This window comes from Chinchilla lanigera, unplaced genomic scaffold (assembly GCF_000276665.1).
Source record: "Chinchilla lanigera isolate Chin_1 unplaced genomic scaffold, ChiLan1.0 scaffold00012, whole genome shotgun sequence".
Classification (NCBI taxonomy): Eukaryota; Metazoa; Chordata; class Mammalia; order Rodentia; family Chinchillidae; genus Chinchilla; species Chinchilla lanigera.
The window spans coordinates 29,799,216-29,822,980 of NW_004955413.1; the positions used below are offsets into that span (position 1 = coordinate 29,799,216).

The 23,765-nt window shown below is 50.0% G+C and overlaps 1 protein-coding gene across 3 annotated transcripts; it reads left to right on the forward strand.

Moving 5' to 3' along the window:
* Positions 1 to 2,917: 2,917 nt before the first annotated feature.
* Positions 2,918 to 9,933, forward strand: LOC106147918. Of its 3 annotated transcripts, none has more exons than XR_001232952.1 (4): positions 2,918 to 2,973; positions 7,720 to 7,777; positions 8,145 to 8,334; positions 8,998 to 9,251. XR_001232952.1 is itself a non-coding variant. In XM_013511368.1 (4 exons), exons 1-4 carry the CDS (start codon positions 7,440 to 7,442, stop codon positions 9,327 to 9,329), a joined length of 621 nt encoding a protein of 206 aa, XP_013366822.1. In that variant the 5' UTR covers positions 6,806 to 7,439; the 3' UTR covers positions 9,330 to 9,933. The 3 variants fall into 3 exon arrangements, 1 of the variants encoding a protein (XP_013366822.1); XR_001232951.1 differs by lacking the exon at positions 2,918 to 2,973 and adding an exon at positions 6,806 to 7,464; XM_013511368.1 differs by lacking the exon at positions 2,918 to 2,973 and adding an exon at positions 6,806 to 7,464 and having other exon boundaries at positions 8,129 to 8,334; positions 8,998 to 9,933.
* Positions 9,934 to 23,765: the final 13,832 nt, after the last annotated feature.

The window sequence follows — 23,765 nt, forward strand, 5'->3', positions numbered from 1 at the left end:
CTGTTGTTGTAGCTGCCTTTAATCACTGCGATCTAGAGCGACGAGAACAAGTTTATATGGGGGACACGGACACACTGACGTCTCTTTGTCTCCATGGAAACGAGAGCCTGTCACCTGTTGTTCTCGGAATCACAGCCTTCCTGCTGCACTGGAGTACTCGCTAATTCAGCTCAAAACCCAGCCTCGCTGCTAATACAGCTGAGCTGGCCCGGGACTCAGGAAGCAGTTTCAGAGACCTCAGGAACTAGTCTCAGGTGGGTATTTTTGCAGGACTGTGATGCCAGAACACTGTCAGATTCTGAAAGGGTGCTGATCCGTCAAGGAGGCATCTGCACAGTGCTGGATGGTGCCTGCTGCACACACATTAACGCCTCCAAACTGGTGTAGACCAGGACTCAGGGTATTTTACAAAAATCCAGACGGTTGCATAAGGAGGGGTGTCGTGGACTCTCCGGCTCCCAAGTTACACGACAGGATAGAGGACGGCTTCCGTCGGTGTCCCACTGCAAGTGCTGCTGAGGGCTCCCATCCGCTGCCCCCAACAACGACCCCATTCAGCTCCAAGAAGCCAGGTCGGCCTGGAGCCATTCTCCCCAGCAGCAGTGGATGGGCGTCTCAGCAGGGGAAATGAGGGAGAGTCGGGGACAGGCAGGGAAAGTAAAGGGCCGCAGTGAGGTATCTGGCAAATGAAGAGTTAAACCCCTGCTGGAGAGAGCAGCTAAGAAAAACAAACAGGGCTGCTGATAAGACCCTGGCTCCCCGAAGTCCCAAGGCCTCAATCCCCTCCTCCCTCCACCTCCAATTCAGCAGAAAACAAGCATGGTGGGGAGGGGGCTACATTACAGAGAACTCACTCAGTGTGTGAGGTATACACTGACACCCCGACACTCACTCCGGTACAGAAGCACCCGTGCATGTCATGACTCTCACACCATAGCAGTGCGGTAAAATGCAGGCGTAGCCTTTTGACCCGGCCTTGACTGCACCTCTGCCGTGACCCTCACAAGAGGAGCACCTGGACCGCACAGGGAGACCACAGAAGCGCTCGCCCAGCAACGTGCAGTGGGCCACGGGAGGGCCACGGCCAGATCGGGGTCTGAGCCCGGAACAGCCGGCAAGTGTAGCACCTCTTGAGGGGCAGGCCCTTTCCCGTCGTGTGATAAAAGGCTGAGAACAAAGACCCCAAGTGCGGGCTCTGGATTCTCTCCCTTCCTCAGACAGGGTAGCCGTCCTTCCCCCTATTCCTCCCCTTCCCAGTAAAGTGATTTTCTTTTCTCCTTCTAGAACTTATATCACTAATTATTTTATTGGTATAAAGTTTGACAAACCCTAGATAAGAGGCCACAAGAACCTCCCCACTCAGGGTACAGCCAAAGACCCTGACACAGCCTTGAGACAGGTGACCTTGCTCCTCACTATGGGTCTCTAATCTCCTCCCACTGCTCTAGCCACACAGGATTCCTGCTACTTACTCCTGCCTCAGGGCCTTTGCACTGGCCATTCCCATTCTCACAGCTTAAATGCTCTTCCCCAGATACCCATCTGGCCAACTCTATCACTTCCTTGCAAGATCAACTCAGAAGTCACATTCTCAGTGAGGCCTTTTCATCCCCTACATAAAATGGCAAGACTCTTTCTCCATGGTACTTCCTACCCCCGGCCGTGGCACTTGGTGTCCAGTATGTACAGCTGTCCTTTGTCCATGAGAACAGGGGCTGCTTTATTCACCGATACTCCCGACAGCACCACATGACACACGTGTGTTGCTTGAACTGTGAGTTTCGAGTCTCAGCCGCCAAGCTTACAGAGCGCCTGTCTGGAAAGCAGGGCGGAGGGACCCACCGGGACCTGTTTGTGTGGTGACCGAGCAGCCTGGGGGGAAATAACATCCGGGCACACAGCAGGCCTCAGGATAAGGCTGGTGGAGAGAGCTGGGGCTCAGCTCCAGGGGTCCTGAGACACAGGGCCCTGCACTGGCCCCTAGAGATGGCCGGAAGTCAGGAGCACAGACAGCCACGCCCAGTGTCAGGGAGCGGGGCATCCATCTCCAGGGGCCGAGCGGCCACCACACAGGCCAGCGCAGCACAGCCCGCGGCACACCCACCCTCCCGCCCAGCGCCCAGCTCTGTAAGAAATGTCTTCAGGCCGTGGCTGTCTGAGCGGCTTGGAGGGAAGGGTGGGCCACGCACTCGTGGGCCACGAGAGCCAGTTGTGCAGACACAGCACAAGGCGATGAAGAGGATGCGCTACAGGCTCGGGGGTGAGGGGCGTAAAGGAGCAAATAAATATGTGGACGAGCTCTGCTTCAACAAACAGCGTTAGCGTTAAGCTACCCCACCCCCAACGGCAGGGAGAGTAATTTTGTTCTGTACAACTGTTTTTCTTTTTCCAGTCCTGGATAATGAACTCAGGGCCTTTGGGCTGAGCTACATCCCCAGCCCTGTTTTTTAATTTTGAGACTGTCTCATTAAGTCACTAAGTTGCCCAGGCTGGGTTTGAACTTGCAATCCTCCTGCCTCAGCCTCCCAGAGTGCTGGGATTATAGGCGTGTACCAACCTGCTCAGCTCTGTACATTTTTATTGGTGATTTTGATGAAACTGTAAAATAGACGCTCTTTGTGTCTCCAGGTAATTAGAGTGAGTCAGAAGTGAAGACCTGTACAATCTGGCAAGCAGCGAAACAGAATTTAACAGTGACAAGCTGTGGAGACTGCAAATCAGGTTCCCCAAACCAGTTACACGAACGCAGACTGTCAGAGCCCCGGATGGTGTAAGAAGATGCGAAGGATCCTGTTGACCATTAGGCCCAGGAAGGTGGAGCTGTTGACGCATGCGCTCAGTGACTGCTGACGCGGTGCTGGTGGGAGTCCTCGAAACGGAACTCGAAACCTAACAGAGCCAAACCTGCAGCTGTCCCCGGGAGCTCATGTTCCGGTGGGAGGACCGTGTGTGGAGAGGGTGCCGCCACCTGAGGTGGGTGACAGGCGTCACTGTGGGTTCCCAGGGCGCAGACCCTGATTCGAAGATGAGGGTGGGCGGTGGTGCAGAATGAGTGCCCTGAGGGAGGTGAGGGAAGGAGCATCGGGCAGAGGGGGACAGAGCTGCCACCGAGCCCCAAGAGGGACTCAGCCAACTCCACAGGGAGCCCAGGAGGAGGAGATCTCAGAACTATCTGGAACTGCACGGGGAGCCAGGCCTTTATACCCCCACATTGGTCGGTGATTGGCTGAGGCCACCCCTGGGGGGTGTGGCCTTCCCAGGACCCCTCCCAGCAGCCACGGTGGCGTCCCTCCTTCCTTCCTTCTAAAGAGGAGTTTGGGCCATATATCCCAGCATTCACCCCAAAAAGGGAGGCTTCCTGCCAGAAGGAGGCATTTCTGTAAGAACGTGAAACCACACAAACCCTTTCTGGGCAGGGGGAGGGGAACATGCAAAGGCCCTGGGGTGAGAGCACAGGGCGCAGTGAGGAGTATCCTGTGCTCGGGAGAGGGTGGGAGGAGCCTTGGCAAGGACTCGGCTTTCCCTGGGAGCCAGCCTGGGGCCTACGGAGGGTTTTGAGCAAGGAGCGATTTGATTTGGTGTTGGAGTCTACTGCCATACCACCCTGAACACGACCATCTCATCTGATTGATGTTGAACTGGCCCTGCTGTCTTCCCTGATGAGCCTGCCATGTCGCAGGTGAGGGTGAAGCAGAGAGCAGAGGAGACGCTGCGTCTCAGGCCAGACAGAGCTGCAGAAAGGCTGAGAAGGCTCCTGCTGTTCACAGTCTAGATGTGGAGCACACGGACCCCCTGGCACTGGACATGGGATTGGAGGGTGGTCAAGGACAGCACCAAGGTCTCAGGACTGAGCCTGTGGTTTGTTTGTTTTTTAGCCAGGGTCTCGATATGTAGCCCAGGCTGGCCTTGAACTCATAGGCATCTTCCTGCCTCAGCCTTCTTGCCTCAGCTAGATTACAGGCATGAACCACCACACCCAGCTCCAAGCCCCTGTTTGAATGCAGTTGCAGTTACACGAGCAGATGGCCTCTTTGGAAAGGATCTATTGGGCTGAGACCATCAGCAGGGCCTGCGATGAGCAGAGACCCCCTTTTGCAGCCCCTCCACGGTCTCCAGGGGTGGGGACACTCGGAGGTGGTGTCTAAACTGAGCTGGGGGATGGGGTGTCAGAACAGGTGGACCTCTTGGGGGGCGAGGAGCAGCATGCCCAGTAGGAGCCGTTTCCTCTCTGGGCCACTGAGTATAGGAAGGGTATTGATGAATGAACATGCTCAGCAAGACCGCGTGACAGGTTCTGAGGATGGGACTGCTATCATTCATTGGTGAATTGGTTGCAGGTGCTGCAGGAGGCTCCTTGGCTGCCTTAGGGGAGAAATGCGATGGGGTGGCGGAAGTAGAGGCAGCTTTTCCCACTGGACTACACAGCCCTCCCCATGCTCGCCAGGGGCAGGCATCCTGGGCATCTGTGGGGCCAGGGTACAAACCTGTACTTTGCACCCAGTTTGCCAGTGAGGCTCAGATAGGGGAAGGGATTTGCTCAGGACCCTGGAGTCCCGCGTGGGGGTGGAAGTGCTTGCTGCGTCCTCAAAGCCCGCCTGGACCCCTGTCTTCCGTCTGTGCATTGGAGCTAACTGTGCTTAGCCACAGGCAGACTGGGGCAATGTGTGTGCCAAGGCCGGGTCTGCCACTGCCCCGCCGCTGTCAGTGTCCTGGATGACCTGCGGCTGTTTTCTCCAAGCCCGACCCTTGCTCAGGGGCTGCAGGTCGGCAAGTTGAGCCCCGGGCCCAGCCAGTTGGGCAGGAGCTGGATGGCCACTGGGGCACCGAGCAGGGAGGCGGAGGGGGGTTTCCCCAACCTTAACTCAAGCCTGCAAGGGGAGGGGAGGAACCCTCTCAGCCTCTCCGCCGCCGTGCTGGGGCGCGTGCACAGCTGAAGGGTGAGGGAGCCGTCAAGATGTCCACCCGGAGGCCTGGGTGAAGAAAATGTGGTGTTCACACCCGATGGGTAAAGAAGGAGAAACTTGAGTCATTTGTAGGAAGATGGATGCACCTGAGACCATAGCATCGAGTGAGATAGATCAGACACATGGGCTTAAGTATCGCATGCTTTCTCTGAGAAACCCAAAACATAAAAAAAGAGCAAAATAAAAGATAGACAATAGGAAACAAGCAAATAGATCATTCTCAGATGGAAAGAGGACCGAGAGAGATGGAGGCGGGGAGGGGACGAGGGGGTAAAAAGAATTAAGATGTGCTATGTACGTGTTCCAGCTCCCCATGAGGAATGTGGTCATCATGTACTGCACACATGTAGTAATAAAAATTTAAAAGTTAAAAAAAGAGAGAAGCCAGCAGTCTTCCTGCCTGTGCTTCCTCTGTGCAACGTTAGCTGCTTGGTCCCCCAGCTGCTCGTCTCCTGGGTTCCCGAGCTGTGCTTGGGGCAGCCAGGACTCTGCTGAGGCCCCGTGGGTCTGGGCCTTCCCAGGATAGAGCCTGTCCTCTCTGGGCCTCGATGGCGCCCCATTGTCTGAGGGACACTGTGCGGTCCTCATGCGACGTGGATGCCAGGGCTGCAGAGGGCGGAGCAGTGTCCTGGAGTGACAAGGAGACACAGAAGCAGCTGGTATCCTTGGATCTGGGCTCCTCTGCTTCCTTTATCTCTGTGATGCTTGAGTGCCCGGCTGTAAAACGGACCTTTATACAGAAGAGGAGGTAGATGGAATGTATGAAGAAGTGCGTCCCACCCAGCCCTGATCACTGGGTGCTCAGAGGGACTCAGAAACAGCTGGGGACCCCACGGGCCATGGGCTCAGAGTCCTGTGCTCAAATACTCTACCTGCCTGTGTCTCCCTCACTGTCCACCCCTGGAAAAATGACTTTCGTTTCCCAAGGCCCAGGTCTCACCCCCATCAAATAGGGTTAACAGACGTACCGTCACCCCACAATTCTTCTGAGAATGAAGTGAGTTAACTTATTATTAAAATGCTTGTCCTGTGGAGTGAACTTAATAAGTTATTACATCAAAGCTGTGCTTTAAGGGTATCCAGCGCTGACGTGTGTAGAATGCCATGCTGCTAATATTATTTGAAAGGAGCCAAAATCACTAGTGCCAAACTTAAAAGGGAGAAGGATAAGGTTCTCCATTAAACTTCAAAACATGAGTCCTGTATAAATATTTTTCCATTTCTGTCGTAGAGAAGTCACCCCTCCCCTTAGTAATAAGCCCTTGGAACCTTTGAAAAGCAACATCAAATGAGAACATTTATCATGTGATGTCTGTGGCATTTGCCTGTTTCTTTTCTCAGTCAACAAACCCTTATTAGCCCAGCCTGGGTGCCCCATGCATGAAGCCAGGGGGCCCAAGGCTCAATGCCAGACCCTCCTTCTTCTGGGGCTCATCTTCGAAGGCTATTTGGCCTTCCTGGTTAAAAGTTCAGATGACATCCTGACCTTGACCAAGTGGCTGGCCTCCTTCCACCCAGAACACTTTGGAAAGCGGACACGCTAGAGGAGTGATCCAACAACCATTTCTTGGAATCGTAAACGTCTGAGGGTTGCTGCAATACTTTGGATTATCTTGTTTTCTTTATCCGTGGAAGCCAAGATTTTAATGCTACATCTGTGAGTATCTTCTGATAATAAGAACCAAATGTTGTCGGTGGAAATGACTGGAAATTACACCGAGGATCAGAATGTGGGGTTTTAGATTCCCTCTTGGACGGCAGCACTGAGAAACAAACGCACAAGACGTTTTCCTTATAAATCACCTCGGGATGTTGCAACCCTGGGGCTCTGAGCTCCTGCCTCCTCCTCCTCCTCCTCCTCTTCGCCTTCTCCCCTTCTCTCCAGGCATCAGAGGGCCCGGATGCAGCATCCTGGATCCCATTGCTCACATTAGACCTCCAGCTCCTCCTCTCCTCTGAGCTCCTTTGGCTGCTTCTAGAAATCTCCACTGGGATGTCCCACGGACAGTATTCTAATGACAGACTGCACATCGATAAAAGTCACCTGCGATCTGGGACAGAAACCTAGAAATTACTCCTATCCTCGTCCCCCGACTCGGGCCTGGACCACTGCACCAGCTTCCTGTCACCCCCAACAGTCTGTCCCTTCCCCCTCCAGTGTCACTTCCAGCCAGAGTGATCTTCGGGAAAACCTAGATCGTGCTTGACCGTGGCCCAAACTGGACTGGAACCCGAGTCTCTCAGTTCCTCCCCTTGAGCTCCATCTATCTTTGGAGGAAAGTGCACAGGGTCCCAAGAGAAACTGCTCTCTAGGATCTAAAGCAGGCACCTTCCAGGAACTACCCTGGGTCCGGGACACTCGGGTACAGTCTACCCCTGCCTTCTGTCCTCCAGGTCCTGGATAACGGAACTGATGGTCTGGACAGGGCAGGACCCTGCACCTGGAGGTGACCCACGAGCAGTTCCTGCCCATGGATGGGCAATAGTGGGCATCTGAGTGGTAAGGCTGAAGGCCACGAGCCCCCCACAAGTCTCTTAAAGGCCGCAACCACTCTTCCAAATCTCATCAGCCTTCCCTTGGGCTCAGCGCTTGAGATGGGGGAAAAAGACCACCTGGGTCCCACCGCACCGCCCAAACCCTGCTTCTTGGGCCTGGGCCAGTGTCTGCACAGTGCTGGGAGCCTGCCCGCTGCAGCCCCGGGGCTTCTGATTAATAACAGGTTCCTGTGAGGTTCCTTCTTTGCTTTGTTTTCAGAAGGTGGCCAGGAAGCGACCGTGTTGGGAGATGAATTGTCCCCGTTTCTCTCACACAGGTAAGTATGCCAGTCTGCACTCAGAGACCCAAAGGGCAAAGCTCTGGAGGACTCAGCAAGTGCTGTCACCTTGAGGATGTCCTCAGCAGCACGGTCATCACAGCCCACCTTGCCGGACCCCTCTGGGGCCCCCAGGAGCCCCAGAACTTCAACTGAAGGTCACTGCTTGGCCTGCTCACAGCGCCCCTGGGCGCCTCTCTGATTACTCCCAGGGCCCGGCGAGGATGGCCGTGTGCGGCACATTGTCCTGTTCTCCCCACGGCCACCTGCTCTAAGCCCAGGGGTAGCGTGGGCCCGGAGCCTGGCAGCCTGGCTTCATCAGATGCCTTTTCCTGGCCCACCCGCTGCCAGCCCCTCTTGGATTCAGGTCTTAAAGGCCCTGGGCAGCTGTTGCTGGTATCAGGGAGTGAAGTCCTCTCTCAGCCATTCATTCCATGGAATTGGACCCATCTGGTTGGACCGCTGCTCCGCACCATTCATCATCTCTGCGGTCAACAACATCTGCCCAACCCCCGCGGATCGCCCAATGTCTTGGCGAATGAATGAACCCGGGATCGGTCAGTGCGCTGTTTTGCTGTGGGAAGGCAGGCCTGACTGGGGGCAGGCGGGGTCCCGGGACTGACAGCAGGGTGGCCCCGGCTCAGAGGAGGCTTCACGCTAAGGGGCCCCCTTGCAGCCACCCCAACCGCAGCAGGGCCCCTCGGTGGGGCACTGCGTAATTGGTTTTGCATGGTGCTATGGTTTATGTAGAGAAATCAGAGCGGAAGGAGCCGCTAGGGAAGGCCCCTGTCAGAGCCCACAGGGCAGACTCCCTACCCTAACCTGGTCCCAATTAGGGGTTTGCAGGGCTCAGGGCCTCTAGTTTATTTGCAAAGCTCTTTGATCAAATTCTGCCTCCTTGGAGTTATGTTTATTTATTACAATGTGGGGTGTTTTTTAGGCTTTTGGTTGGTTTGTTTGTTTGTTTGGGGTTTTTTTTTTTTTGAGACAGGGTCTCGCTATGTAGTTCAGGTTGGCCTTGAACTCACTATGTAGCCCAGGGTGGCCTCAGACTTTCAGTGATTCTCCTGCCTCAGCCTCGCAAGTGCTGGGGCTACAGGCATGCGCCACCTCGTCTGGCTACAATGCAGATTTTTAAAAGCCCTGTGCTAGTAAGGAAGAGCTAGATCTTGCCATGGGGCAGGATGGGATTATTGTCCAATTTTGTCTCTCTGTGCCAGGGAGTGCCCAGCACCAAATCCATGGGGCAGACACTCTGGCCACCAGAAGCTTCCAGACATCGCTGGCCACCTCAGTCCAACATCAAGCTGGACAGAAACTTGGGAAGAGGCTGGATTTTCTTCCAGGACCCAGGCATCATTTTTGCCATCTACAAAAATACACTTCACTATATTTAGGCAGTGCTACGAATGGGCCTCCCCCACACCCCCTCTTTCACCCCAGCTCAAGAATGTTTCTCCGTTTGTTTTTGTCATTTAATATTTTTTTCCTACCACCTGGAGAAGTCATCAAGCACTCACATTCCCCAACCCACTTTGCCTACTGCTTGTGAATTAAAATATGCCCCCGCACCCCCGCCAAAATACGACCTTGGAGCAGAATGCGGGCGTCAGTGGAAAGTACTGGTGCTCTTTTTCACCGCCTCTGGAAGCGTGGTGCTGTATTTCTGGGCATCTGCTCTGTGCCAGACCCCACACTCACTGTCACACACACCTCGGCTCATCCCGGCTCCTGCCCACCATGCCTGTGATGACCGCAAGCGACGTCAAGCCACGCCACCGGATGACAAGCTGCTGGCTGTCCCCCTGGCCCGTCGCTTGGGGCGAGGGAAGTGATGGTCCAAACTGGGTTTGTTTGACTCTGTTCTGGGTCAGGCGGGAGTCTAGATGGCCTCCAGCGTGGTGCTCAGGACATGGCGGAGGAGAAATGCTTTGGGGTGTTGGCCTCTGAGGGCCTGTGGGTTTTACTGTCATGGCAGGGTTTCCTCAGCAGGTCCCTCATCAGGGGCTTAAGGAGGGGACTGCCCTCCTACTATGCCCTTCCCCCTCAACTTCACACCAGGACATCTCCTAGCTTCAGCCCTCACTCAAAACGGAGGTGAAAGCCGGGCGTGGTGGTGCACGCCTATAATCTCAGCACTCCTGAGGCTGAGGCAGGAGGATTGCTGTGAGCTCCAGGCCAGCCTGGACTACCTAATGAGAGCAAGGCCAGCCTGAACTACAAAGCAAGATCCTGTCTCAAAAAATAAATGAATAAAATTTAAAATACATAAATAAGTGGAGGTGACGGTGAAGTCTCTCTCACTGCTCCAGGAGCCCCAGAACTTCAACTGAATTAGAAAAGCACCCTAAACTGCCCCCCTATCCCTTGCCTGGCTCACAGGTGAGTGCTGCCTGTTCCCCTCTGGGCTGCTGGCTGTCTGCCGGCTTGGCATCCAAGTGCCATTAGCACATCCCCCCGGGTAGGTCCTGACTTCCCCAGGAAGTTCCATCGTAGATGCCCAGGTGCATTTCCTGATCTGGCTGATCAGCTCTCAGGCCTGGCCATCAAGAATGCTCAGCGTGACTCAGGGTGACACTATACCGTCCACACTGCAGGACATGGACCACGAGCAGATACCAGCTCTGTGGCCACCCCAGCTCAGAAGCTCCAGGATCCTCAGCTACACTCCAAAAGCCGCAGCCCCTCTGGCCCTTTGCAAGGTGGTCTGTCTGCCTGGACTGCCCTCATCTGCTGGACCCACGTGGCAAATGCCTCTTCTTCCCCACCTGTGCGTCCGGGAGTGTTAGTGGCTTGGGGCCCTCTGAAGAGCCATTCCTTCTCCCCCTTCTGGGACCGTCCTCTGTCCTGGGCACCGTGCAGCTTTCCTCTGCTTACTTCCTGTTGCTTGGGTGTCAGTGTCCTCGAATCCTGTACAGTCTGGTCCACGCTAACTGTTGAATGAGTTTGGGGGAGGGCCGCCCCCAGCCCCTGCCCAAGCCAGCCCCCTCTTTCAGCTCTGCCCCCACCTGGTGCCCAGACTACCCCCAGTTAGGGTGCTGTCCAGTGATTCATGCCGCAGCATTAGTACTTTGCCAAAACCAAAAGAGCATCTTTCTAGACCCGATGGATGCAAAATCCTGAATGATGTCATCTCCCTTGCTCTTTTCTCACCCTTGCCCCGTGTCTTGGTCTGCTGGTGTCCCAGGTGTGTGTGAAAATGTGAGGACACACTGTAAACTCAGAGGCCATGAGCACCCTGGGAAACGGCTGGCCAAGGACACAGTGAGCAGAGGTCCTCAGCTGCCAGTTCCTCCAGGGAGTTAACGGTGACAGCATTCTGCTGAGGAGCCCGTGGTGTGGTCCCCTGGCCCCTCAACACCTCACCCTGAAGGTGCAGCATCACTGTTTTGTGTGGTTACAAAAAGTACCTGGAGTGAGTGATACTGACTTGGTCCAACAGCCAAGGTCTTGACGCACTCTCCCAATATGGTGATAGATGGCGCCATCTTGGTGCGTGGTTCTCGGACTATGGAGTGAGGTCTAGGCGACACCCACGTGCTGGCCCCTTGAAACCAGTAAATGATGACCCATCTATAGACACACAGCTTGAGCAACGCTGAGCTGGGTGCTTTTGCCCACTGGGTGGTCAGTCAGCCCTGGGTGAGGGAAGGGGCTGTTGGGATGGAAAGAGATGAATGGGTTGAAGAGCTACTTAGGGGACCCAGTTATTAGGACACCCATGGACATCTGGTGGTGACATAGAGGCGGAGGAGGCGTGGCTTCCAAGCCTCTCCCCATTACAGGCAGCTGGCTAGAGACGGCATCTCTCACAGAGGCGGGAAACATGGGCAGCTGTGTCCGTTAGTTTGCTCGGCCTCCATAACCGAACCCCAGGGTGGACAGTTTGAGCAACAGACATTTAATTTTTCACAGTTCTGGAGGCTGGAAGTCCAGATCAAGGCGTAGGCACGAAGCTGAGCCTGCTGTCCCTGGCTTATTTATAGATGGCCATTTTAGAACTACAGGTATACTTCTGTGTCTTAATCTCTTTTTCTTATAAAGAACAAGATTCATATTGGAATCGGGGCCCACCATCGTGAGAAAGACCCTGCTTAGGACCTTGTTTCCAAGACATCTTCTGACCTTAGGTGTTAGGGCTTTCACATGGAGGTTGCGGGGATGTGATTCAGCAGCCAGCTCTGAACAGGCTGAGCTCCTCGAGCCTGAGATCTGCCCCAGTGGCAAGGTTGGGTGTGCATCTGACAGAGGGAGGCTTGGCCGGGGCTGAGCATGCAGGTGTGAGCAACAAAGGGACAATGACTGGGGCCCCAGGAGGAAGGGCGAGAGGGCAGAAGAAGGACCCAGGACCTAGAGTCCAGGAACCCACTACGGAAAGTGCAGTGGAAGGCGTGGCCAACAGGGCAACAGGGGTAGGTGGAGTCACAGGAGGGGCCCAAGGGAGGGATCCTTCACGGGAGAGGGCCTGGCACTCATCCCTGCCTGTCACTCATCCCGTTTCATGGCTTCCCAAAGACAGCCCCGGACCACTTGGGGCAGGAGCTGGGTCCTATCCAAGTCTCCAGCTTTTGCCTCGGAAGGCTTGGTTCAGGAGGAGAAGAAAATTGAAAATATTGTTTCTAGCTTTCCTCAAGCCAGTGACTTTCTGTTTTGGGAAGTTGGCCTCCTTTCTGGGGGCAGCAGATGAGTAACTGTGCCCTTTGATGTGATCCTAAGAGGCTCACGCCCTTCCCACAGAGGACTCGGAGTTTAAATGAAAGCCCCAGATGGGCTGCTGGAGCACCGGCCAACCCCGCCTGTGCGCTCTGGGGCTTTGTTTGGCTCTTACACTTTGATTGGTTGAAGGGAATGATGCTTTCCAGATGCCGACATCTCCCAGCCCCGAGTCCAGCTGGCCAGCCTGGCCCCCTCGAGGGCCTCCCGCCGCCAGACAGCCTTCCTCAGCCGGCTCCATCCCGCCTGCTCCAGCTGTGGCTGCAGCCTCACTTCCTGCAGCGGGGGAGGCCAGGCTGCTGGTCCCCGTGGGCCCTTCCGGATCTGACATCTTACAGTGGTGCCTCCTGGGCTTGAGATCGCCTCCATGGCCTCAGGATCAAAGTCAGGCATTCAGGAGCCCTGGGGTTAGCAGTCACCCTGTCTTTGATTTAGGGAGCGCTTCCTAATCTCAGAGACTCCTCCACACCAAGCCCAAGACTGGCTGCCCTGCAGGTGCTATGCACAGTCCTGCTGCCCACATAGACCTGCTGTTGGTGAGAGGGGCCCCTCCCCAGCTAGGCCTCGGAGCCCCCATCCTGGGACTCTGCTTGGAATTTGTCACACACTGACTTGAATCAACGGCAGCATTCTTCTCTTCTCTTCTCTTCTCTTCTCTTCTCTTCTCTTCTCTTCTCTTCTCTTCTTTCTCTTCTCATTTCTCCTCTTCCCTCCTCTCCTCTCCTCACCTCTCCTTTCCTCACCTCTCCTCTTCTCTCTCTTCTTCCTTGTATGCTGATACTCAAACACATTAGGCACCAACAGTAAAATTTCTTTATTTCTTTTTAACTTTTTATTTTGAAATAATTCTAGATTCACAGAAAATCGCAAGAACAAGCCCAGAGAGACTTCAGTTTCTGGGAAGATGGAGACGATATGCTTGTCCTTGTTCCATTCACTTAGTGCAACTAAAAACCCTGGAAGATTCCGGAAAAGGGTATGGGAGGGAAGTGGACGAGGGTCCTCAGGACCCCAGGAACAACACAGTGGTGAGGTCCCTAGGTTTCCCTTTGCCTCGGGCATTGCAGACCTGGAGTGGAGCAAGGAGGCATCTGGAGACCTATAGCCACAGACCAAAATTACCCCAAGAAAAGTCTGCTCAGGAAAGGGGCAGTCGGACAAGACAAGTGATATCACAGTAAGTGCCACAGGAACGAAGTGGCTCCCCACGCACAGCCTGATCAGGCCAGAATGACACAGCCACACATTCCCCCTGGGCTGGAGAGGGCTGAGGCACAGTGGGACTCTCACTCCAGCTGGTGTTGGGTCCCCTCTGTTCGGTGTCCGCAAAGAGTCTGGACTTCCAACCCCGCCTCACGGTAACAAGCAGAGTCTTCTGCCATGGCCCTGGGGAAACACGGCCACCCTCCTTTGCCCACCTAGGGCTCCAAATGGGGAGACGTAACAAAGAATTTTCATCCCTCCTCCCCGGGAGATATCAGCTTCAGCAGGGACCTGCCGTGCCTACCTCCCCCTGGCAGGGATGAGGGCATCTGCTCAGGTGCAATCAACTAAGGCTGGGGGGCGGGGACTGGGACTTCTACTGGGACTGTCCCTGTCCTCTGGACTCCCCACCAGTGCAGTCAGTTTCAGAGAACGCTCGCTAAAACAGAAGGTTTAAATAAGATCCAGAACGTCCTATGTAATAGGCGAATGTCCAAATTTCATTTGAAAGTCACTCACTGTACCAAGAAAGAGCTCAGATTAAATGAAAGATGATAATAAATAAATGCAACCGCAAGGTAACAGAGATGATGGATCATCTGACAAAAATTTTAACAAGTGATTATAACTGCTCAAAACAAATGAAAAAATAGCCTCCAGAAAGAATATAAGATATTAAAAGGAAACACCCTGAACCGAAAGCTAGGATAATAGAATTGCCCATACGAACAATAGAGAATAACCCTGAAAATAAACAGCCGTGGAGACCTGTGAGACTGTGACAAAGAATCCAGCACTGTGACACTGGAGTCCTGAAAGAAGGGAGAAAGAGAGTGGTGCTGAAATAATAACTAAAAATTCCTCAAATTGGGGAAGACACCCAAACCTATAAACCGAAGAGGTTTAGTGACCTCCAAACAAGATAAACCTGAAGACAGCCTCACCAAGACACATCACAGTCAAACTTTCACAACCAAAACACAAACAAAATTTGCAAAGCAGCAAATTGTTTGCCTGCAGAGAACATTTTAACTATTACAGATTTCTCATCAAAACCACGGAGGTCAGAAGAAAGTGTCATGAGATTTTATAAGAATGAAAGAAAAAATTCAGAATCCCATTTCCACAGACCATCCCTTTTAGAAATGGAAGGAAAAGCAATATATTATCAGATGAACACCAACTAAGAACACCATTTGCCATCCAACCTATCCTCAAAGAATGGCTAAAAGGAAGTTTCTAAACAGAAAGAAAAAAATAAAATGAGAAGTCTTGGAACATTAGGCAGGCAGGCAAAAGTAGGGGAAAGTACATTGTCCATCTCCTTTTGAATTTCTTAAATTATGTTTGACAGTTGAAACAAAAATCATAACACTACATGATGTGGCTTTAAATATATGTGGAGAAAAGATAAATGAAATTAAAGAGAGATAAGATTTTTCCTTTTCCTTTTTTTTTTTTGATACTAGATATTGAACCACAATGTGTTTCCTACAACAGCCATTGAGAATTATTGAATGATTATTCAATAGGTCACTCAAGTATAGTTCTATTTATATTCTTTAGAAGCCACTTTGAAGATACCTAAGTATAGTACAACAACTATTGATAATCTCCTACCTCTTTTGTCTGTAACTCACTATCATTTGTCTATATGTTTTCCTGAGAAACTATCTTATAGATAACAATATGTAAAACAATAACCATTGATAATTTCCTACCACTTTGTCTGTAATTTGGTAAGCCCCTCCTATTATTATGTTATCCTTCTTTTACTCTTTAAAATTAAAAAAAAAAATAGATATTGAACCACAGGGTTGTACACATGCTAAGCAAGAACTCTGCCACTGAACTATAACCTTAGCCCTTTAAAAGAAGTTTTAAGACAAGATTTTGATAGGTTGCCCAGGATGGCCTTGAACATGTGATCCTCCTGCCTAAGCCTCTCATGTGTTTCGGATGACAGGCATGTGCTATCATACCCAGCTGGAAGAAACAATTTCTATACTCCACTCTAAATGGCAAATGACAACACCAATAGACTTGTATATATAATATAATACCTAGAGCAACTACTAAAATTTCAATACAAAGTAAGACATTCAATGTACTATAAATAAAGTTCTAAAAAAGTTTCAAGCAAACCACAGAATGATAGAAAAAACGACAATAAAAAATAGAACAAATATAAAACAAAAAGACAACATAGTGGACTTAAACCATAGGATATCAGTAATCACATCACAACAGGCATAGCCGTACATGCCTATAATTCCAGCACTAAGAGAGGGTGAGACAGGAGGATCATCAGTTCAAACCCAGCTTGGGAAACTTAGTGAAATCCTGTCTTAAAACAAAAAATAAAAACAAGCCAAGAGTGTAGCTCAGTGCAAAGACCCAGGGCTCAATCTCCAATACCAAAAAATTACATTAAATATAAATGGACTAGGGGCTGTGGATTCAGCTCAGCAGCACAGTGCCTGCCTGGCAAGCGCAAGGTCATGAGTTTGATTCCCAGTACTGCAAAAAAAAAAAAAAAAAAAAAAAAAAACAACTAAACATAAATGGACTAAATATACTAATTAAAGGGCATATGTGGGCAAAGTTTATTTTAAAAAATAGCCCAACTGTATCCTGTCTTTAAGAAACTCACAACTATAAAAGGCACCTTCACAGCAAAAGGATAGAAAAAGATATAGCTTATAAATGCTAATCAAAGGAAAGCAGGTGGCCATGTTAATATTAGATAAAATGGGGGGGATTTCAGAGCAAGAAAATCACCAGAGAAAGAAAAGAACAATATAATGAAAGGATCAAGTCATCAAAAAGACACAACAGGCTGGGGATATAGCTCAGCAGCACAAGTGCCTGCCTGGCAGACACAAGGTCCTGAGTTTGACTCCTGGTACAAAAAAAAAAAAGACACAGCAGTCATAAGTGTGTTTGTATCACAAAACAGAGCTGTACAACATATGAAACAAAAACTCATAGAATAGGAAAGAGCAATAGGTCATTATTCAACTATATCTGCAGTCTTCAGTAGCCCTCTTGCAAAAATTTGTAGAACCATACAGAGTATCAATAACCATATGAAAGAACTCAACAAGACTATCAACCAACAGGACCTACAGAACAATGATACAACTCTCCACACAACAAAAGCAGAACATACATTCTGTTTGCATGTCAGGGAACATATGCCAAGGTTGATACGAGCTGCACCAGAAAGCAAACCTCAACCAATTTTAAAGAACTGAAATAATGCAGAATATGGTCCGCAAACACAATGGACTCCAACAAGAAATTTATAACAAAGGGATAACAGGAAAATTTCCAAACATTTAGAAACTAAACAACCTATTTCTAAATAATTCATGGGCCACAGAGGAGGTCTCAAGGGAAGTAAGGAAAATATATTAAACTATGTAAAAATCTAGGCGAAATTTGTGAGACACAACTCAAGCACTGTGAGGTAAACACAAAGCAGGAAATGCACACATTGGAAAGGAGGAAAAACCTCAAGAGAAAAATCAGACATTCTACCCCAAGATCTAGAAAAAGGAGAACAAAATGAACCTCAAAGCAAGCAGAATGAAGGAAATAATAAAGAGCAGCGGTCAATGAAATTGAAAGTAGAATAAAAATCTATTTTATTTATGAAGATCTTTAAAGGGATAAAATTGACCAATCTAGCAAGACTGAGAAAGAAGAATGGAGAATATATACAAATTACCAAACTCTGCAAAGATGTAAGGTTTACAGATCCTTGCAAAACCTAAAGGATAAAGGAAAACTCTGAGCTACTCCACCCACTAACTTGAATATAGACAAAAGGAACAATTTTTTTTAAATTCTCATACTATCATAACACATCCAATATGAAGTAGATCATTTGGACAGCTCTGTAGCCCTTAATGAAATTGGTTGCACAATTTAAAAACTCCTCAAAAAGAAGTGTCAAGGTCCAGATGGTTTAACTGAAAAATTGTAATGAATGCTTGAAGAAGAATGAGTTCTACACAATCTTTTCCAGAAAACAGAAAAATAAGGAATATTTTCCAATTCATTTTGTGAGCATAGGATTATCCTGATACCCAAACACCAGAGAGAGACAGAGACAGACACACAGAGACAGAGATGGAGTCAGAGACAGTGAAGCAGACAAAAAAAACATGAATATTCCTCATAAATATAGATGAAAAAGTCCTTAGCAAAACAGCAGTGCAGTAGGATTTAGCAAAATATAAAAAGAATTATAGGGGCCAGGGATATACCTCAGCAGCACAGCGCCTGCCTGGCAAGCACAAGGTCCAGAGTTCAATTGCTGGTACAAAAAAAAAAAAAAAAAAAAAGAACTATACATTATGACCATGTGGATTTTGTTCAAGGGATTAAAAACATGGTTCAATATTTGAAAATCAATCTACCATATTAATGGACTGAAGAGAAAAATCATATAATTATATCAATGTTGCAGAAAAAGCATTGGACAAAATTCAACTGCATGCTTGAAAAAACTCTCAGAAAATAGGACTAGACAGGAAATTCCACAACTTGATAAAGAACATTTACCAAAGAGAGAGAACTTTACATTTCCTTCTAAAATCAAGACCAAGTCAAGGATGTCCCATTCTCCTAGAACCAATTCTGATTCTATATTTGGAGGGACAACACTACAGGAAACTTGATTAACCTGAAACAGAAGGAACCGAAATAAACTCTTGGGACTCAACTTGCTTCCTTTGTTCCTAATAGCTTGCATTTAGTTGATCTTAAAACTCACCAGTTTTAGGGCTGGAGGAGTGGCTCCCTGCAGAGTGCATGTGTAGCAGCACAGGCTCTGAGCTTGAGCTCAGAAAGAAAATCACCAGTTTTAGAGGTATAAACAACCCCCTGACAAGTGGGTCGTCATGGTAAGAGTTGGAGTTTGATTTCACATCCACTGCAAACCACTGATTACTTTCCAAACTCCAGTTCCCTCTCCCCATGCAGCAGCCTGTGAACACCTGAGTCTGAACCCTCTCCCGGGAGAGCAGATCTGAGACTCACCCCCGCCATCCCCGTGCACGGCCTCCTCGAGAATAAACTCTCTTTTGCAAAACTCACTGTTCCTGGAATCAGCATACAGCACAGTGGGGAAACCGGGCCTGTCCCAGTAACAGCCCCTACCGCTTTCAGAAATCAGAGGTACATGAGGGGCTCTTGGCTCTCTCCTTGTCTGGATTCAGCTTCCTTGTCTACCTCACTTCCCCCTCCCTCTGATAGCCGTGGGGTCTCTTGCTCCCAGGAAGGCTCGAGGACATTAACCAAGCTGGGCTGCAGATATTTACCCAAAGGCACGAGCCCCTGGGAAAAGCCTGGCCTTACTCTTCCTGTGCCTGAGGCCCAGCCTCGATTCTGGCTGACAGCTCCCAGGATTTAGGCAGCGTTTGCTGGCTAGTGGGTGAGATGTGTGCACGGGATAGGAGTCTCTCTCTGCGTTGTGCCATGGTGTTTAGGGCACAGATTTATTAAGAGGTCACAGAGAATTTTTGTTTGATTGTTTTACCAGTACCAGGAATCGAACTCACAACCTCGTGCTTGCCAGGCAGGCACTGTGCCCCTGAGCTAAATCCCCAGTCCCTGGTCACAGAGAATTATAAAGCACTTATAGTCGTTCCTCGTGGACAGCTGGGGACAGTCTCCTCTTCACCCTCCAAGTCTCCATCCTGCAGAGGTCAGTCTGCAGAGCTGGTCTGTGTGTGTCCTGGGCTAGGCTCTGCGCTGGCCTCCAAAGGGTGAGCTGGATAAAGCCCAGCCTTCCATGGCTCCTGTGTGTGGCCCAGCGACATAATGAGCAGAGGCCACTTAGGAGGGAGAAATGACACAATCCACAGTTTCTGACAGCAGGGAATTACTGTGCATTTTGGAAATCTTTCTGTTCAAAACCATCGGCATGGCCAGGCATGGTGGCGCACGCCTGTAATCCCAGCACTCGTTGAGAGTTCGAGGCCAGCCTGGGCTACAAAGTGAGCTCAAGACCAGCCTGAACTGCATAGAGAGACCCTGTCCCAAACAAAACAAAACAAAACAAAACAAACAAACAACAACAAAAAAAAATCAGCATGAAAAGGCAAAGGCTCGTCCTGGGAGGAAATAAGCTCGATATCGGGGTGAACTTGATCTTGGGGAGCTGGCTCTTTTCCAGACATGTATGTACAGTCCGGGTCATGGTGAGGCAGTACTGCCGAGCGCCCTGGAGACATCGCCCCATGGCTAACGCGCTGAGCAGCCCGGGGAGCAGAGCCCTCCTTGCAAATCTTGGGATGACTTCAGTGCAAAGAGAATAGCTTCTGGCTGAGCTCTAAGGTGTCACGAATTCCATGTGACTGCGGCCCAATACTTACCTCATTTCTTTAAAGCAGATCTCTTATCTTTATGGTCTGTTTCATCTTCCATGAAGCTTTGAAAAGTATATTTTGAATTTTCCTGGCATTAGGATGAAGCCAGGAGGCCTCAGGATCGCCCAAAGATGCTCCCTTTCCAGAACGGGAGTGAGCGAGCGGGGAGGTTGAGGAAAGGGGCGTGCAGGTGCAGAGCGCGATTGGGCACAAAGGAAGGCAGCCCCGGAAGCTGCACACGCCCTCTGGGGAGTGCCTCAGCTTTGACTTCAGGGTTCAGTCCTGGCTAGCTGATGGTCATCTTTAGCATACACACTTTTATTTTGCTCTTTAAAGTTTGGTCTTGTTTTGTGTTTCTTTGCCCTCAAACCCTGTTGGGAATGTAACTCGCCAAAATTTAAACCTGGAAAATCAGCATTTGAGACCAGACATAAAAGGATGACACTATATATATAGTCTCACCCTCATCTATCTGTCAATCTGTCTACCTACCTATCTATCTCTTCAAATTATTTTCATGCATTTTGAGTGGTTTGATTCTGGGGTGCTTGTATGCCAGTAATGGACTGTGATGCAGGGCTGGCTCGCTGTGACACATACTTCTAAACCTAACCCCACTGCGGGAAAGAACCCCAGCATTACAGAACACTGGCTCAGAAGCACTTTACCCAATGGTCGGCCTTCAAATGTTTCTCATGAAGAATCTCCCTTCCCCGAGGGCAGGCCCGCCACTCATTCCCGCCTTCCTTTCCAGCCCCCAGCTCTGAGCGGCTGCGTGAAGTCCTCAGCCCCTATCGGCTGAATGGTTCGTCCGAACACGTTTGCTCCAACGGTGGCACAGGGAGGTCCCCAGGACAAAGGTCCGTACCCAGGACAAAGGATATTGTTCTGGTTTTTATTCCCAAACTAGACTTTAAAAATGCAGAGCAGAGACATCATCTTGAGATGTAAGAAGCTGCTCCGTCCAAAGGGAGAAACTTCCAAGAATCGAGAAGAGAGCTTGGGCTCCGACGAGCTCCTGGGCCTGGGCCTGCTGGGCTTGCGTCCTCCGCACAGTTGGATGTGCACCCAGTAGGTGAGGGCTGGGGTGGAGGGTGGTGCAGGGAGGACCTGCTGGTGGCTTCCGCTCCAATTTAAAAATTTGCTGTCGATTTCCTTTGAGTTCCCTTTTCTTGTGTTTTGCTATGCCTAACATGTTAAACTCTAATAAGCTGTAGCTTTATTAAGTTCTAGAATTTTGATTTGGTCTTTCTCTTCAAAGAGTCCAATTTCCAGCAAAGACTGGTAACACACGCCTGTTAATTCCAGTACTCTGAGAGGCTGGGGCAGGAGGATCACAAGTTCGAGTATATCCTGGGCATTTTAGCGGGTACTCTGTCTAAAAATAAAAAAGGGGGGGCTGGGGATTTAGCTCAGCGGCAAAGCGCCTGCCTGGCAAGCACAAGGTCATGGGTTCGGTTCCCGGTACCGGAGAAAAACCAAAAAAAAAATTAAAAAATAAAAAAAAATAAAAAAAATAAAAAAGGGGCTGGGCATATAGGTCAGTGCAAATGCCCTGGGTTCAACCCACAGTATCATACCACCAAAAAAGAAGAAGATTCCAAATTCCTATTGAAAATCTCATTTCTTCTGTTTTCTTTGACATATGTCATGGTTTGGGGGATATTTGCAAGGGGAATAATATAATACAGGATACATATTTTACTGGGTTTTTTTTTTGGTACCAGGAATCAAACTCAGGACCTTGTACTTTCCAGGCAGGTGCTGTGCCACTGAGCTATATCCCCGGCCAGGACACATATTTTATAAGATCATTGTGTTTTGTTTTGTTTTTTTTTTTTTGCAGTACCGGGATCAAACTCACGACCTCGCGCTTGCCAGGCAGGCACTTATGCCACTGAGCTATATCCCCAGCCCCCTCATGAAGGGTTTTTTTTTTTTTTTTTTTTTTTGCGGTACCAGGGATTGAACTCATGACCTCGTGCTTGCCAGGCAGGCACTTATGCCACTGAGCTATATCCCCAGCCCCTAAGATTATTTATAATAGTCACCCAAAGACTCATATACAAGAGAGTGCAGGAAATCTGTCCACACATTAAGGACCAAAGAATCCAGCTGAGGGCCTGGATCCCATGATAATGTCCTGCATGAGTCCAACTGAAGACCCAGAGCCCATAACAGTGCCTCTGACGAGTCCGACTGGAGGCCCAGAGCCCATAACAATTCTCTCCACGAGTCCAACTGGAGGCCTAGCGCCCATAGCAGTGTCTCATACAGGCCTTTGTCATGGATCTGTGCTGGGAAGGCCCAAAGGTCAGTGGTGGAAGCTAGAAAGTCTGTGCTAGCAGGCTGAAGGATCTGCACTGGAGCCAGGAAGTGACACTCAAAGCAAGAACCAGAGCTCCCCGCAAAAGTACCACAGCCATCCTCAGCGACAGTGAGGTCCTGAGCTCCTCCAATGATCAGGACAGCTGAGTTCCCAACAGGAAAACCAAAGCAACAAGGTTCTCCAGGAGACTGGCAGTGCACCATCTTCCCCTCAAGAGCCAGGAAGCGATGCTCAGAGTGAGGACCAGAGCTCCCCCAAAGTGAACCAAAGTTATTCTCAGCAACAATAAAGTCCCAAGCTCCTTGGACAGAGGGAGCAGCCGAGTTCATCAGGAAAGCCAGCATGACAAGCTCCTCCAAGAAAACCAACAGCTCCTTACAGCTTCTCTCAGCTTCCAACAGCTTCTACCAGCTCCCAACAGCCTCTCTCAGTTCCACAGCCTTCCTCCTTCTCCGTGCTGCCAGCAACAGTCCTCAGCTGGGCCTCCCACACCCAGCACCACACTTATTCAGCTGCGTGTTACAAGTTGCCCACCAGTTGTCAATCCACTGCAACATATTAATCATTATTTCAAAATCCCTGTCCACTGATAGTCCTGGCTCTGCGTCTTTTGCCTGTCTTTTCACTACTTGTAATATTTACTTAAATCTGCCTGTTTAGTCATTTTTATGGCATGTGGGACTTCAGGTATAAAAATCAAAGCTGTTCTGGGTGCTGTCATTCTCTCTGCGAATGACTCTTCCTTACTTTCTAAAATCATCCCTTTTTTTTTTCTTTCTAAAAACATTCATACTGAAGTAAAAAAGCTAAATACAAAATGACCTGTTGGATCAAGATCATAGTTACACATGCCTGGCATCCCAGCACTCAGGAGGCTGAGGCAGGAGGATCGCTATAAGTTTGAAGCCAACCCAAGCTGTACAGTGAGTTCAGGGCCAGCCAGGACTGCACACCTGGACACAGCCTGGACACCCTGTCTCCAACAAAACAAACCAAACCAAAACCAAAACATAAACAGATAAACTGGGTGGGGTGGTGCACGCCTGGCATCCCAGCACTTAGGAGGCTGAGGCAGGAGGATTGCTATAAGTTTGAAACCAACCCAAGCTATGCAGTGAGTTCAGGGCCAGCCAGAACTGCACACTTGGACACAGCCTGGATACCCTGTCTCCAACAAACCAAACCAAACCAAAACAAAAACATAACTAGGCTGGGCGGGGTGGTGCACACCTGTAATCCCAGCACTCTGGAGGCTGAGGCAGGAGGATTGCTATAAGTTTGAAACCAACCCAAGCTATGCAGTGAGTTCAGGGCCAGCCAGAACTGCACACTTGGACACAGCCTGGATACCCTGTCTCCAACA

Coding starts and splice junctions, on each gene's coding strand:
- LOC106147918 (XM_013511368.1), top strand. CDS start 7,440: ATGGGCAATAGTGGGCATCTGAGTG. Junction 7,465..7,719: donor CAATAGTGGGCATCTGAGTG/GTAAGGCTGAAG, acceptor CTTTGTTTTCAG/AAGGTGGCCAGGAAGCGACC. Junction 8,335..8,997: donor AATGAATGAACCCGGGATCG/GTCAGTGCGCTG, acceptor TCTCTGTGCCAG/GGAGTGCCCAGCACCAAATC.